This window comes from Monocercomonoides exilis, assembly GCF_001643675.1.
Source record: "Monocercomonoides exilis strain PA203 chromosome Unknown scaffold10-1930038, whole genome shotgun sequence".
Lineage (NCBI taxonomy): Eukaryota > Preaxostyla > Oxymonadida > Polymastigidae > Monocercomonoides > Monocercomonoides exilis.
In genome coordinates, this window is record NW_027150555.1 from 84,022 (window position 1) to 99,930 (window position 15,909).

At 40.8% G+C, this 15,909-nt stretch overlaps 4 protein-coding genes across 4 annotated transcripts; 3 read left to right on the plus strand and 1 right to left on the minus strand.

Annotated features, from left to right (window-relative positions):
• The first annotated feature begins 460 nt into the window (after window positions 1–460).
• Window positions 461–2,077, plus strand: MONOS_2741 (Asparagine synthase). Its single transcript, XM_067872685.1, has one exon. The coding sequence runs from the start codon at window positions 514–516 to the stop codon at window positions 1,507–1,509; it is 996 nt and encodes a 331-aa protein (XP_067731818.1). The 5' UTR covers window positions 461–513; the 3' UTR covers window positions 1,510–2,077.
• On the plus strand, window positions 2,064–6,174 carry MONOS_2742 (uncharacterized protein). Its single transcript, XM_067872686.1, has one exon. It carries the CDS (start codon window positions 2,362–2,364, stop codon window positions 5,830–5,832), a length of 3,471 nt encoding a protein of 1,156 aa, XP_067731819.1. The 5' UTR covers window positions 2,064–2,361; the 3' UTR covers window positions 5,833–6,174.
• A 33-nt stretch (window positions 6,175–6,207) lies between these two features.
• Window positions 6,208–13,562, minus strand: MONOS_2743 (uncharacterized protein; the record flags this gene model as incomplete). Its single annotated transcript, XM_067872687.1, has 1 exon — window positions 6,208–13,562. One exon carries the CDS (start codon window positions 13,560–13,562, stop codon window positions 6,846–6,848), a length of 6,717 nt encoding a protein of 2,238 aa, XP_067731820.1. The 3' UTR covers window positions 6,208–6,845.
• Window positions 13,563–14,159: 597 nt separating this feature from the next.
• MONOS_2744p1 (putative SF-assemblin/beta giardin) lies at window positions 14,160–15,891 on the plus strand. The gene is made up of 6 exons (XM_067872688.1): window positions 14,160–14,202; window positions 14,278–14,569; window positions 14,643–14,938; window positions 15,020–15,105; window positions 15,215–15,511; window positions 15,683–15,891. The coding sequence occupies exons 1-6, from the start codon at window positions 14,187–14,189 to the stop codon at window positions 15,728–15,730; spliced, it is 1,035 nt and encodes a 344-aa protein (XP_067731821.1). The 5' UTR covers window positions 14,160–14,186; the 3' UTR covers window positions 15,731–15,891.
• The last annotated feature ends 18 nt before the right edge of the window (window positions 15,892–15,909 follow it).

The window sequence follows — 15,909 nt, forward strand, 5'->3', positions numbered from 1 at the left end:
AAATGCTTTTTTTATGAAAGAAAATATTAACTCAAAAATAATGATCAATATCATCAGAAAAATGAGATAGTTGGGACTTCATATTTTACTTTTTGTATTTTGTTCCATTCTACTCCTACAAATATTTTTCTCTCAATTTATGAATTTTTCTGTGTTTTTTTGACATGGGAATGAAAGACTTATAATGATAAGGTTGGAGGAAAAAAATTGGAACAAATCATTGTTTTTTTCATTCTAGAAAAAAATTTGCCATAGTTTCAATGGATATTTTTTATTTCAGAAATTTTCTTCATAATGTCAAATTTCAATTTAATGAATATTTCAAAATGATGCGATAAATAGAGACGATACACGACTTATGGAGATGATCATTCTTTAAGCCTTATTCAATATTTCGATAGAAAAAGAAAAATGAAAACCTCATTTTGATCAAGTTGATCATAAACGCAATTAAAGAATCACAGATCAACTTGTTGGAATTTGAAGAGATTACAGTTTACATTTGAAGTCTCCATGGAGGATAGAAAGATTGACACGAAGATGACTATTCTTGAAACCGAAAAGGCAATAAAACAGGTTAAAGACTTGTTTGAAGTTGAACTTGCCACTGAACTTCATTTGATTCGAGTTTCCGCGCCGATGTTTGTGCAACCTGAATCAGGACTCAATGACAATTTAAATGGATTTGAGCGTCCTGTGTCTTTTGATGTTCCATCTTTGTCAACATCAGTTGAAGTTGTTCATTCTTTAGCGAAATGGAAACGTTATGCAATTAAAAAATACGGAATTTCAACCGGATTCGGATTATATACTGATATGAATGCAATAAGAAGAGACGAAAAGCTTGATGAACTCCATTCCATTTATGTAGATCAATGGGATTGGGAAAAGGCAATTGACCATTCTCAGCGTACTTTTGTAACATTGAAGGAAACTGTATTGGCAATTGTTCGAGCAATAAAAAGGACAGAGGAAACGTTAAAGCGCCTATATCCGTCGTTGTTTTCAGTTGTTTCAAATGATGTTTATTTTATTTCATCTCAAGAATTGGAAGATTTGTATCCTACATTAACGCCAAAACAAAGGGAAAATAAGATATGTGAAAAATATGGAACAGTTTTCTTAAGTCAAATTGGCTGTTCGTTGAAAAGCGGAAAGCCTCATGATTCAAGATCCCCTGACTATGATGACTGGGAATTAAATGGAGATTTACTCATATGGTATCCTCCTTTGGAGGCTGCTGTGGAGTTGACATCGATGGGAATAAGAGTTGATACAGAGTCACTTGAAAAGCAACTAAAAATTTCTGGATGTGAAGATAGAAAGAAGAGAGAATATCATCGACTTCTCCTCGAAGGTCAACTTCCTTCTACAATTGGAGGAGGTATTGGTCAGTCTCGTTTATGTATGGTTTTATTGAATAAAAGGCATGTTGGCGAAGTTCAGGCATCAGTTTGGCCAAAGGCAATGATTATTGAATGTGAAGAAAAAGGAATACAATTACTCTAGTTTTGTATAGTTATTCATATTTTTATTGAGAAATATGAGATCTTCAGTTGAACATAGTCTGTAAATGTAAGTATTTTGATTTCATATTTTTGCTTTCTTTTTTTTTTCAAATAATAGAGGAGTTTGCTTTTTATTTTATGAAAATTTTGATTTGAATCAGTGTTTTTTAGTGAACAAATGTGTTCTTTAGTATTTTGCTTTTGGCATTCCATTGACTTATTATCAATGAAGTGATGATATGCCTCAATACAAATTCATGTATTTGTTACGATCTTCTTTGTAGCAAAATCATTATTGAATTTGAAAGACTAACTAATTTTTTTATTTTTATTTTTATTTTTTATTTTAAATTATTTTCCTTTTATAATCCATTATATATTTAAATCTCAATATACTTGTTCTGAAGAATATTATAATATTTGATGCGAGTGTATTGCTCAAAAATTACCAAAAGTTGACATTACTTATGTTCCCTTTTTTCTTTTTGTTTTAACTGATATTCAATAAGTATAAAAGATTATTCATTATCATTAATTAATCACAATAATCCTTATTAAGTGCTTATCAATGTTAATAATTTTTCAAGTGAAAATCATCGCACACTCGATGTTCTTATTTCAAAAATAAAAAATAAAAAACATTTTCCTTCATCATTGAAACTGGAAAATAAAATGAAAAAGAAAAAATTATTATTAGTAATAAACAAGTTTTGATTATTCAATACATTGGAAAGATATTGTTTGAAAAACTTGAATAGTAAATAATTAAGGAAAGATCTCAATATTTGGAAGTGTTTTCGAAATTGGAATCAATATTTCTGAACAGTTTTGCATTTTAAAGTTGCAAAAAAAAATGCAAAGCATAAACGGGTATCAAAACTGCACATCTTCGGAACATCAATTTCAACAAGAAATGGAAATTATAAAACGAATGTTTTCCGGAATTGACGAAGATTTCGCGATGGAAGTCCTTCTTAAACATAAAGGGAAACCTAACTTTCTAGATGATTCATTGGATGAATTGATAGCAATGAATGGAGATTATCCGAGACGCACTGAAATACAAGAAATACATGATAAAGCTTTTTACATGGACATACATCGTGAGATATCTCCTTCATACAAAAAATTAGCATTTAGCTATATTACGAATTCATTTCCGTTTTACGGACCCCAACTACACATCAAGCTACTTCAAGGATTTTTGTATCATCTATATCCATCATGGAAGTGTATGTTTGCTTTACAGACACAGCACGAAATGTTTCTTTTAGACAATCAACCACCATTTTCCGATGAACCTCCAATTTCCTTGTCGTCATTTGAACAACCAAAAAATTCGCCAATTAACCTGAAAGATCTTGTTGATTATTACTTGCCGATACCTCTCAATTCGATGGAACTTTCAGAGAAAGACGAACAATTTGAAGAAGAGCTTCTTTTTGTTCTCAAAGAAGAAAAGCGAAAGCTCGTTTCAAAGGAACGAAAGTTATCGATTATTCGCGAGAAAAAAGCAATTTTGTCTGGTGATAATAACTCATATTTATGGGAATGCCCCTGTTGCTACAGCGAAGTTGTCGCAAGTGAAGAAGTACAGTGCAGAGCAGGACATTCAGTCTGCCGAAACTGTATAAAGGAAATGATAAAAAAATGCGTAACAGAATCATCTCCTTACTTTAAATGCATGTCAAATACTGAATGTGAAGAAGATTACACCGAAAACTCAATAAGAATTGCATTGAACGATGGGAAGCTATTCCACAAATGGTCCGATCTCATGATGTTCTACAACATTCGCATGTCAAAATTGCCAACTATAAACTGTCCATTCTGCATTTATTCTGAATATTTGATTACTCAACATCAACTTCGGCTTCACATCAGCCAGCGAAAGGCAAATGCATCAGACAAAAATGACATTAGCCCCAGAATAGAAGAATACGATGACTTGGATGACGATCTTATAACTTCATCTGATGAATCTGAACAAGAAACAGATGATGATGACGATGAAGAAGAAGATGATGATGATGACGAATACAACGATGGATATCCAAATGACGACTCTAATCCTCAACAAGCATCATCATCATCATCTTCTTCTTCTTCTTCTGCATATGTTTCTTCCACATCTCCTTTCCATCCATCTGCTTCTCCAAACTCCTCCTTTGTCCTCGTCAACCAGCCATCAACACACCCTTCTGAAGCTTCAACAGCTCAGCCCAGAATGAGCGGAGCAGAAATTGTGGCTCAGCGTGTCTCTTCGTTCTTCATCGATCTGTTTCATCTGGTCATCGGTGCAGACAAACCTCAGCCAGCCCAGTCGCATTTTATTGCCCCGCCACAGCACACTCCTCCACATCCGCCGAATCAGCTTCTTTATCCTTCTCCTCCTCAACAACATCAGCAGCATCAACAATTGCAGCAGCAACAACAACAACAATATCATCATCAACAGCAGAATTCACAGCACTCGGCTCAGCCACCGCTTCACACAACAGACACTTCAGAAGAAAAATTTATGGAAATTCCTCCATCGACATCGTCTTCATCTTCATCTTCATCTTCATCTTCATCTTCATCTTCTTCATCCACTTCTTCCCTTTCTTCGACTCCGCTGACTTCTCTTTCTTCGTCTCAGCTGTATATTTCCAAGCTCAAGCCCAGAATGCCCAATTATCCTCCTCCGCCGCCACCGCCTTCAAAGATGCACCAACATGGAAGACACACCTCAACATCGCCAGAAGCTTCTTATACGTCTCATTCTCCTTCTTCTTCCTTATCTTCAGCATCTTCTATATCTTCCTCATCAGAATTACAAAGCCCGCCTTCTCTTTCTGTTCCTTCGTCTCATAATGTCATTCCAGTTCCCTCTGAAATTCGATCAATGTTTGTATTTTCTCCTCCTCCCCCACCTCAATCTTCTTCCTCTTCCTCTTCTCCTCCCTCTTCTTTGCCATCTGCTTCAGCTTCTGTCAGTGCTCAACCACAAAATGCAGATGTTTTGCATCTTTTGAATGAGAATGAGAAAAGAATTGTTTCAAATACATCTTTCGCTAATTCTCTGCTAGCACAGCAACATCCTCCTCATCCATTCCAAAGCGGTGCCTCAAAAGCGAATGGGAGTTCTTCTTCTGTTTCATTTCACATTGATCCACCGACTCAAACATCTTCTCACAACACACAACTTGTCTATCCACCTCATCCACATGTTCCTCCTCCACCTCCTCCAACTTCACCTCCACCACTTCCATCATCTTCAACTTCTTCTTCTTCTTCTTCTTCTTCTTCTTCTTCGTCTTCTTCGTCTTCTTCGTCTTTCTCTTCTCCTTCATCTCTACCTCCTCCTCCTCATTATCTTCCTCCATCATCATCATCATCATCATCATCATCATCTGCATCTTCTGCTTCATTGTCATCTCACTTTTCTTCTGTTCATATTCTCCCTCCGCCAAACATTTCCATCAAAACTCATCCTTTTCAAATATCCACAACAAATTCTCATTCTCATACTCACTCACATCCATCTGCTAACATTCCAAATGAAGCTGATGATTTGCCTTCTTCTTCTTCTACTCCTTCAACATTCTCATCATCATCATCTTCTTCTTCTTCTTCGTCGTCGTCATCATCCACCTCCTCTTCTTCATCCACAAAACCAGCCATCAAGTTTACTCTTCCACCTGTGTTTCAGTGCCAAAATCCCGAATGTCGCAAAGCCAGCTGCACGTATTGCTGGAAAGAGGCACACAAAGAAGGAGAAATATGTCCTGTTCTGCAGAAGAAGAGACAACGGCGAAAGGAAATGAAGGAAATGGCCAGAAAACAGAAGGAGGAGCAGAAACGTGCAAAGAGAGAGAACAAAGAAGAAGGCAGAGAAGGCGAAGAAGACACATCTGAAACGAAGCAGCAGCAGCAAGAAAAGAGAGAAAAGCGAAAGAAGCTGAGACAAGAGAAAGCCGAGGCGTCTCTGATGAGGGTGGTGCTTCTGTCGATGAATGAGGCGATGATAAGGCATTGCCCGTCGTGTGGGCTGCCGTGTATCAAAGACGGCGGGTGCAACCACATCAAGTGCCCCTGCGGCCATCACTACTGCTACTCGTGCAGACAGTCGATGCCCAACCAGAAAAGACCTTATTCGCATTTTGGGCAGCCCCCAACGTTTTGCCGGCAGCGCGGGGCGTCCAAAGAGGAAGACAGGGCAGCGCTGGTGGCAGCGGCGAAGGAGGCAGAGAAGACGTGGAGGATGAAGCACCCGAAGTACAAAGGGAAGGGGATCGATGTGGAGGAGCTGGTGAGACAGGTGGAGAGGACGACGAATTGAGATGGAGGATGATGAGGGGGAGGAGGAAATGGAATTGTTGGCTTTGAAATAAGATATAAAGAGTTCTTTTTATCCATTATTATGATAGAATTTGATGAATTGCTTTTCTTTTTGTTTTTTTATTCATTATGAATTTTGTTATTTTAAGCAACTTTTGTTTTTGTTGTTTATTGTGAACAACTTCTTTTTGAGCTTTAATGTTTTTGTTTTGATTTTGTTATAATTTTTTTGAGGATATAGATTTGTTAATGAACTGCACAAATTTTTGCTTTCAAAAAAAGAAATAAAATATCACCAAAAATACCTGAACATCATTCAAACACTCCTCAATTCTGTTACAAATTTCATTATTTTTAGGAATAAAAAAGAAAGATAGAAAATAGAATAAAAGCATATTATTATAAGAAGATAACAAAAAAATTAAATACGACTGGCTTGATTAATCAAGTGCCACACGAAGAAATGGATGATTATAATAGAATATCAGCAAATCTGTAAAAAAATAACATTATAATGTAGATAGGAAATATCAACAACAGTTGTGTTGTTGCTGCAAGTGAAGGGCTTAACGCTGTTAGAAACTTAAAGGAATTAAAACAACAAAAGCAGAATAAATTTGACACTTGCTTCAAAATGAACCCGAAGGAGAAAAGTGAAGAGGTAATTTAAATACCTTGCTAATAAAACATAAGATATCTTATATTCAACAAAATACAATTAAATAAAACAAAGCAAAAATGCAAACAAACCAAAAGGCTTCGAAAATAAACATCTAAACCATCCTTCATACCACAAATGCTTTTAAATTGTCAGAAAAGAAAACAAAATGCTGGACAACAAGTGAAACAAAGATAAAAGCAAATTGTATATGCAAAAGTGTATGTAAAATGCAAAAACATAAAATAAAATTAGAAAAAAAAAAAAAATAAAAATAAAAACAAGCAAATTGAATGTGACTTCACAAGGAGTGAATGCCACATCGATTTCAAATTTATTAATCAGCAAAATCAAATTCAAAATTCTATGTTTGTCTTCAGATTCGCTTCATCGCCTTGCAAATAGCTTGTCTCGTTGTTGTCGAGGCTGCCCTCAAGCACATGCTGCACGTGTGCAAAGAGCTGGTCGTCTTGTGTGAAGTGCTTGTCAAACAGCCTCACCAGCGCCCTCTTCGACGCCACCCGAACAGCCTCGTTGTGTGAATGGAGCTGGTCATACAGCACACTCAGCCGCTGCCGAATGAGCAGATGTTCCAGTTTGTGTGCATTCAGCTCTTCAGCTGTGAGCAGCTGCGACTCCTCCATCTCTGCCTCTTCCTCTGCAAACACCTTCTGGCACAGCTGGAGAAGAGACAGATGAGACTGCGTAACAGACGAGGTGCTTTCTCCGTCTTTGACAGCATCTACCACACTCTGTGCAGCATCCATGATCTTCTGGTGGTTGGCGTCCCATCTGATCAGCCCTGTCATCATCGACGGCAGCAGATCCATCTCCTTTTCGTCCTCATCCACCGGCAGCAGCAGCTTCAGTCTGTCTGTGTTGCGATGCACTTTCATCACCGACCGCCGCAGCGGCAGGACGAGAAAGAGCAGCGAGCCAAAGGCAATCACACAGCAGACGCTGGTGACGATGGTGAGGATGTCATTTGCGAGAGAGACCCAATCGGCTGACTGCTGCACAAGATCATCTGTGATCACCTGTGTTCCCTGGAGCAGGTCGTTTGCGAGAGCCGTGTTGATAAAGCGGAAGTAAGGCGACTCGTTGTCGATGGGCAGCGGATAAGATGTCATCTCTTCTGTCTGCAGATACTTAATGTACAGCCTCATCCGCGCACTCAGTGCAGTTATTCCGAAGAACTCATAGTAAATTCCTGATATCCTCTCTGAAATTGTCGATGAGGTGCACTTGCTCTTGTCTTCTAGGAGGCAATAATGAGGAGACAGCAGCATGTCTGCATTGATCTCTGAGGGCAGTCTTTGTGTGGATATTCGATTGAGCGTCTCATCATTCGACTTCGAGTCAGCGCTGTCGCCAAAATGAGCTGCCATCAGCATTGTCTGGTAATACACTGATGCTTCTTGTGTCAGCTTCTGCAGGAGCTCCCTGTTGTTCGACATGTGCGACATATTCTTCCACATGGGGTTGGTTGAGCCTTCGAATGTGATGTTCTGGGGGCAGGTGATGCTGGCAGCACCGATGTGGACAAGGCGCATGAAGAAGTAGCGTATGACTGTCAGCACAGTTGGGCGGAGGGAGGAGACGAGGATGGTGTAGTTGCGCTGGTTGTGCTCCGGAAGGCCGATCAGAAACGCTGCCATCATCGCTGCACTCAGCACGAGGAAGAGGAGGATGCTTGTCAGATACCTCACTCTCATCCCAACTGTGAAGGGAGAAGGAAATGCCTTGTACATCGAAGACAGATGGTTGATCTCTTCCTCAAATGCTGCATCCCATGCATCATCACGGAACACATTCCTCACCAGCCCTGTCCGCTCTTCTTCTTCTTTCTCGTCCTCGTCCATCTGAAGCACTTGCTCCACATAGCCAGACATCGACGGAGAGATGTGTGCCATTGAAGACGCTGCAGACGAAGCAGAAGAAGAGTTCAGAGCAGGAAAGATGGTCATTTGAGAGGCAGAAAAAGCAGGTGTCTTTGGCTCGCCCAACTGACTGGGGTATTTGATGAGGGTGGAAGCAGAGGGAGTGAGTGGGGCATTTGATGGAGGATTCCTTCCTTTGAGAAGATGGATGTGTTTGGAGGACTCGATGTGAGATGTTGACTGGGTGATCTTTTTGTGTGGGGAAGAGCATTGCGATGAAATGGAGGAAGCAGAAGATGTTACAGAAGAAGAAGAAGAGGAAGAAGAGAAAATGTGTCTTCGTGTGGGTGTTTCAGAAGGAAAGAGATTGGAAGAGATTTGAAGGAATGTGTTGGGTTTCTGCTTCTGATGATGTGAAGAAGGCTGATTGATCTGATGTGAATGTGAAGTGGCTGTGGTGTGTGCAGCAGAGCGGGTGTAGTCTGTGGGAATGAGACGAGAAGTGGAAGAGGAATTGGAGAGAGAAGGAGAGGAGGAAGAGGAGGAAGGGAAAAGAGAAGGAGAAGGAGTGGGGGTGAGCGAAGGAGCAGGAGATACCATAAACGAAGGAGTAGAAGTGAATTGATTGGACATTGGCGAGTTGTGTCTTGAGCTGTTTGACTGAGTGGCAGCAGAACGTTGAGAAATCTGCTGAGAAGTCTGCTGGTACAACAGCTGTGATTGAGCATTGATTGGCGGGGGCTGCGGAGGAGGTGGGGTGTATTGTGGATAGAACATCATTGAAGACATCTGAGGAGTAGATGAGGCGAAGGGGAAGGTCTGAGGGGGAAGAGGTTGTTGATGATGCTGTTGTTGTTGTTGCTGTTGAGTGAATGAAAGCATCGTTTCCTGAAGACGCAGCTGTTGAAGCTGGTTTTGTTGCTGCTGCTGTTGCACTTGCAGTTGGAGCTGTTGAATCTGCTGCTGCAGAATGAATGCGAGTGAAGATGCATCATTTGCAGGAAGAGGGGCAGAAGAAGGTGCAAAGGAAGAAGGCGAACCTGCAGGAGATGAATGGATATGTTCCTCTTTCTTTTCAAAACCCCTTCTTTTTGAAGAAGAAGAAGAAGATGCTGATGCTGATGCTGATGCTGATGCTGATTGGGCAGAGCTTGCCTGTGTGCTGACAGAGGAAGCATGAGAAAGAGAGGAAGCATTGACAGGCAAGTCATCAATGCCGATGATGTCTTCTTGTTCTCTTTCTGTCTCTTTGCTTCCCATTTCACTGTTGTTCATCGCATGCTGATTGACATTCATCTCTTGCTGCTGCTGATGATGAGTATGCTGCGAATGATGCGAATGTCTGTTGGATTTGAGGGAGTTGGCTGTGATGGATGTTTTGTGGGTGGAATGAGAGTAAGAAGAAGGTGTCGATGGAGGTTCAGTTGTTTGCGAGTGTGTTCCTGTCTGAAATTGCATCTGGTTGTATTCTTCACTTTTGCCCTCTTTTGCTTCTTTGCTTCTCTTTTGCCTGTTGTGCTCGTTCGATCGCCTTTCTCCTTCCTCATCACCTTCAGAAAACTCTTCTTCTCCTTCTCCTTCTCCTTCTCCTCTTTCTTCGTAATGTACTGACTGAATGGAAGCTGAGTCTGTCAGAAGCTGCTTATTCGTTGATTCATTGACAATTCCATTCATCTGGTTTTTGTGTCTCGGTGAAGATCTGTTTGTGATTGCATCATCCCTTTCATCATCATCATCATCATCATCATCATCCATTTGCCCGCTTCCTCTTCTGCTTCCACTTCTGCTATCTTCCACTTCATCATCATCATCTTCTTCTTCTTCTTCTTCTCTCGTCTTCTCGCTGTATTCCGATCCAGCATCGCTTTTATCTGCGTTCTGTTCATCTTTCTGATACAATACTTCCCCTTCAATTTCTTCGCTTCCTTCGTCATCTCTTTCACTCTCTTGCACACTCACTCTATCCAATTCTTCTATCTCTTCCTCTTCTCCTTCTTCTCCTTCCTCTCCTTCTTCTCTTCCTTCCTCATTCTCATCTTCCATTAAATACTCTTCATTGCCTTGTTGATCTCTCATTGACATCAGGTCATCTCTCACTCCGTCTTCATACTCATCTCCATTCTCATCTCCTTCTCCTTCTCCATCTGTTCCTCTGTCCCTTCCTCTCTCCAGATCTGTCATATCGCTGTCACCCATCATCTCATCTCTCTCCTTCCCTTCTCTCTCATTCTCCCTCTCACCCTCACCCTCACCCTCACCCTCACCCTCATTCTCATTCTCCTCCACCATCTCTCCCATGTCCTGTGACGTGAATGTGTCCATCGTGCCCATCTGCCTCTTCGAGTCCTGCAGTCTGTCTGTCGACGAGTCATCTTCTGCCCCTTTGTCTGTGTGCAGCAGGCGGCGTATCACACTCTGCATCTTCATCTTCGGCACCTCCACCAGCTGCACCATCGCTGTGTGCCTCGACTGGGACACGACATACGCCAAGTGCGAGTGGAGGATGATCAGACTGGCAATACACACAAGTGACAGCACCTCAATCGCAATGATTTCTGTCAGCGCTGCCGTCCTCAGCACCTTCAGCGTCTGGTCCAGCTGCTCAATCATTGCTGCCTTCTCAGCATCGATGAGGGGGATGAGTGTGTTCACCATGATGGTCATGAGATGCTCGTGGAACTGGATGATCTCGTTCTGTGGGTTTGGCGTCTGTCCCAGCAGCCGGATGTTCTGGGTGATGTACACAATGCTTGACAAGAGGGACTTCGGCTGCAGAATCATCTTCGTCACCTCCTTCGTGGTGGAGTTGAAGGACACCACGTAATACGGCAGAGCTGTGTCTTCCCAGATGCTGGTGCTGATGTAGTTGGAGTAAGTGGACGTGATCAGCTGTGAAGTTGACTCTGCCAGCTGCTTCATGTTCTTCTGCAGCACCGAAAAGCGGTCGATTGTGAGTGTCTCGTCTTCCATGCGCTCAAATTCATAGTCGAAGCTATGGATCATCATCTGCAGCGCATCCACTGCATACATCGCTGTCGACGAGGCAATCCTGCCCATGTCGCGCAGCGTCTTCAGCGCACTCACAAAGTTGGCTGTGTCTTTGATGTAGATGCACAAAAACACCACCATAAACACAATGTACAGCAGAAACACACACACAAGCAGGATGGTCGAGATCACGTTGTGTGAATGCACAGATATCTTCCCACTCACCACGATGTCTGAAAACTGTGTTATCCCACTTTTCTTCTTCTTTTTCTTCTTCTTCTTGTTTTGTTCATCCTTCCAGTCTCTTCTCCCTCCCTTTCCTGAAACATGTGGCTCATTCGCAATGTCCATTTCGATCAGATCAAACTCATCAGCTGTCCCAGCCGACGAGTTGGCACTTGTCATCTTCTCTCCTTTGTCTCTATCATCCTCTCTCTCTCTATCCCTGTCTCTCTCTCTATCTCTCTCTCTATCTCTCCCCCTCTCCCCCATCCCTCCTTTCCCACTCCTCTCGTTCTCTGACCTTGACTCGTCCGACGTCACATTCGGAATGGACAGCGACACCGACTGTGGAAGTGTTGTGATGTCTGTCGAGTTCTCTTCGATGAAGTCAGCGCGCGCAAATATCAGCTCAGCTGTCTCCTCGTCGTTGTAGATGTCCAAGATGAGCTGCCCATACATCCTCAGCACCTGCACATTCTGCGGGTGTGTTCTGATAAGCTCCTCAAAATGCATCCTCGACTGCTCCTCACACTCCACAATGCGCGCTAGTTGCGACGCCACAATCGACATGTTCGGGTGCTGCAGCGTCATGTTCTCCCAGAACTCCCTCAGCGTGTTCTTCGCCTCCTTGTGCATCTCATCCGCCCGCGTCAGAAGAGACTTGAACGACATCGACGTCAGCTCTGACCCTCCCCCCGCTGCCCCTGCCTCGCTACTGCCTCCGCTTCGTCCTCCTTCCTTCGAGTTGCAGAAGAGCACAAACTTCAGAAAGATCGACGGGTTCCGCAGACGCGCCTGCCGCAGCACGACGCCTGCTTTGACGGCGTTCTTCACGTAGAAGGCGAGGAAGAGGCCGTAGTCGAAGCACAGCTGCGCATTCTGCCTGTGCCGGTTGAGGGCGTATTGGTACACATAGTCGGCATAGTTCAGCATTTCTGGCGTGCGAAGAGATCGTTTTTGGAGGAAACGCAGAGACGGCTCAACAAAATGGGCCTTCTTCATCTTCGGCAGCTGGGTTTGTGAGGGAAGTGCTGTTGGGACATTGGCTGAGGAAGAAGAGGACGAGGATGAGGATGAGGAAGAAGAAGATGATGATGATGAAGATGAAATACCTTGTTGTTGCTGTTGCTGCTGCTGTTGTTGTTGTGATTGTTGCGGTTGAGGCGGAAGCGATGATGGCGGCTGTTGCTGCTGATTCTGATTTTGATTTTGGTATTGGTGTGGAAGCATCTGCGGATGTGCAGGAGGAACACTCTTTTTCTGAGGCATAGAAGCTTCTTGAGAAGCATACGGAGATGGCTGACTTGGATGGAAAGCGCCCGAACGAGAAGGGTGTGCGAAGTGCACCAGAAACGAGTTGATGTTCACCAGAGGCTCGTGCTGAGGCGTCAGAAGCCAGAGCTTCTTGCGCCGCCAGTTGAATACGAGTGACAGGACGATGCTCAGCAGCGCAGCCAGCACTCCTCCACCCACAAATGCATACAGGAGGATGATGTCGTGTGTTTCTCCGTCCTTTTCAGACAGCGAGGCCTGAATGGCATCTCCAATCTCTTGCACCAGCCTCAACGTACCAAATGAAGTGTAGCGAATTATCATTAGCACGTTACTCTGTATTGAATAATATGGCTGATAATAAATGATATATACGATGAGATATATCGACGTACCGACTGTAACAAAGCCCCTCCAAAAGGGCCAAGCTATGAGCATTCGCATTGCGAATACTAATCCAAATTGCAGAAACGCTTCCTTCTCTGCAAAAGAACAATTTGAAGTTGCAAATAAGCCGCCATTTTTTGGATTGTGAGAATAAAGAAGCGAATCATGGATGACGTGAAAGAATAAAAACGTTAGCATTTCAACAATTCCTAGAACGAATGATGTTATTTGTAAAGGATCATGATCAAAGCAACGAAGATGGCCAAATCTTGTTATGTAACCATCTCCATATGGGTAGCAATCAAAAGGTGTTATGCAAAACATCAAGCATGGAATAAAACATATTTGCTGAAAAATCATATCCGAAACTCTCATCATTGTAAGAATCCAAGGTTGAGACTCAGAAATACTTCTATAAAAAAGTGAGCACAATGTCAGCAAAACAAGAAAAACAATTTCTATTCCCAGCGCTGTGAAAACAAGATGTGAAAATTTATCGTCAACTAGCATCGAAAATGAGTGTCCATCAATAAAACCTAAATAATAAGACAAAAAAGTAGTTTCTTGAGTTTTATTATTTACTCGGTAAAACGACATCGCAATCAACTCTAACGTATTGTAAAACCAAAGAAATGATAAAAATACGGGCCAACGTCGTTTTTTCTGATTTTTTCATTGTTTTAAATTTATTAAAATATTATATAAAAGAAATAGACTCTTTTCGCGAACCTGAAAGTAAAGAGGATAGTAGAACGTAAAAATAGCTTCCTCAAATTTTGTAAACGTTCTATCTTTCTTTGATTCAATTGCAGCAGACGCGTCTGTTTCAAAAAAAGCGTTCATTTAAATGTCATATGTTACAAAAACATTCATAATGGGGAATCACAAATTCTGGATAAAAAATGGTAAGCAACCATACTGTTACAGTTATAATTTTTAAAGTTGAAAATGCAAGCGGAGAGAGGCATGCTCACTATTTTGAATTCATGTGACATAAGCAGTCTAACATGTCTTTATTTTTATTGTGATGATTTTTTAGTTACTCCAAACAAGACTTCAGCAAAATCGAAGTCACTTTCAAACTCTTTTTTGAAGAAAAAAGCAGCTCACACTCCACTTAAAACTCCTGTTAAAAAAGGGGCAATAGTTCAATCAGAACAAACGAAGCCTCTCCCGGAAATTCCTGAATTACAAAACGAAAATGAAACTATTGCAAAAGATGAAACTACGCCTTTGCAGCCAGAAGTTTTAACTGAAACCACAACAGAAGTTAGTGCAGAAAATGCATCTTCTGATGTTAGCACAAAAACTCCCATGGATTTGGAATCGAAGTTCGCCATTTGAAGTTTTTTCGAAAATATATCTTTTATTTAATAATTGAAACTTATTTCTCAAAATATGCAGATTAGAACAAATTAAAAATTCTATGCCTACATTTTTAGAATCTTTTCGTGCACAAGCAGAAAAGAAAAGGAAAGACGAACATTTACGATTTAAGTGCTTCCAGGAATGTGTTGTTCAACTTTCAAGAAACCTTGAATTGGAAAAACAAAAGCGTGAAGCAACTTTAAAACAGCTTAGTGAACGACTTGAAAAATCTTTTGAAACTGTTCTTTCTTCATCCACTGCAGAAGCATTAAAGCAATATGAGAATGTTACTCAAGTGTTGGATGCTTCAGCATCAAGACTATCAATTATTGGTTTGAACGATTATTATTTTTTTGTAAACGTTGATTTTTTTTGTTTTTTCAAATCCATCACTTTTCTTTGTTATTTTGTAGAAGGAGATTTAGCAGTGAAAGATGAGAGAATACTTAAGCTAAAGACAGTGTTTGAAAAATTGACTGCTTCAGCTTCAGAAACAGCTGTATGAATATTTCATGTCATTATTTTTTGCTGTTAAATATTGAGGCTTTGATTCTTTGATAAAAATTGAAAAAATATTCTTTATCTTTGATAATTGTGCATTCTGACAGAATCTTCTTGAGAATTCGCTTCGAACTGCACAAGAGAATGGTACAAAGCTCCTTTCTTGGTTGACAGAATCAATGAAACAGATAGAAACAAGAATGGCCTCATTTTTTGCTGAGATGAAAAGAGAGATTCATTCACTTGAAGTTGAAATCAGTGGATTTGATGCAATGAGCACAGAAAGCGAAGAATCGATGAAAGGGAAATGGAGCGATAGCGTCGAATCGCTAAAGCAGCAGCTTGATGAAGAGGAGGAAGAAAGAAGAACTCATATTGAGAAAATTGTTGAGACAATTGAAATGGTTTGTCAAATTGACTGTTATATTTCATTCTGGGGATGTTAGAGAACGAATGCCATATTTTTGCTTAAATTTTTTTTATTTAATTGGTGTTTTGCTTTATATTTTTATTCTTTACACTTTTAATTTATTTGTATGTTTATCATTATGTTTATTAAATTTTTCAAAACATAGATTTCACAAAAAATACAAACCGGTTGCCTTCTAACGACTGCTTCATGATCAATTTTTATCACTTTGTAAAATTTTTCTTTGAATCGCTTTTTCTTAAATTGAGTTTTTTACAATCAATATTTTTATGTCAAATTTTTTTATCCCATTTATCACTTCAATTTTAAGTTTCTTTTCATTCTTTGTGTAAATTATCATGCATTCGTGTTTCATCAGTTTGCTAAGGGATA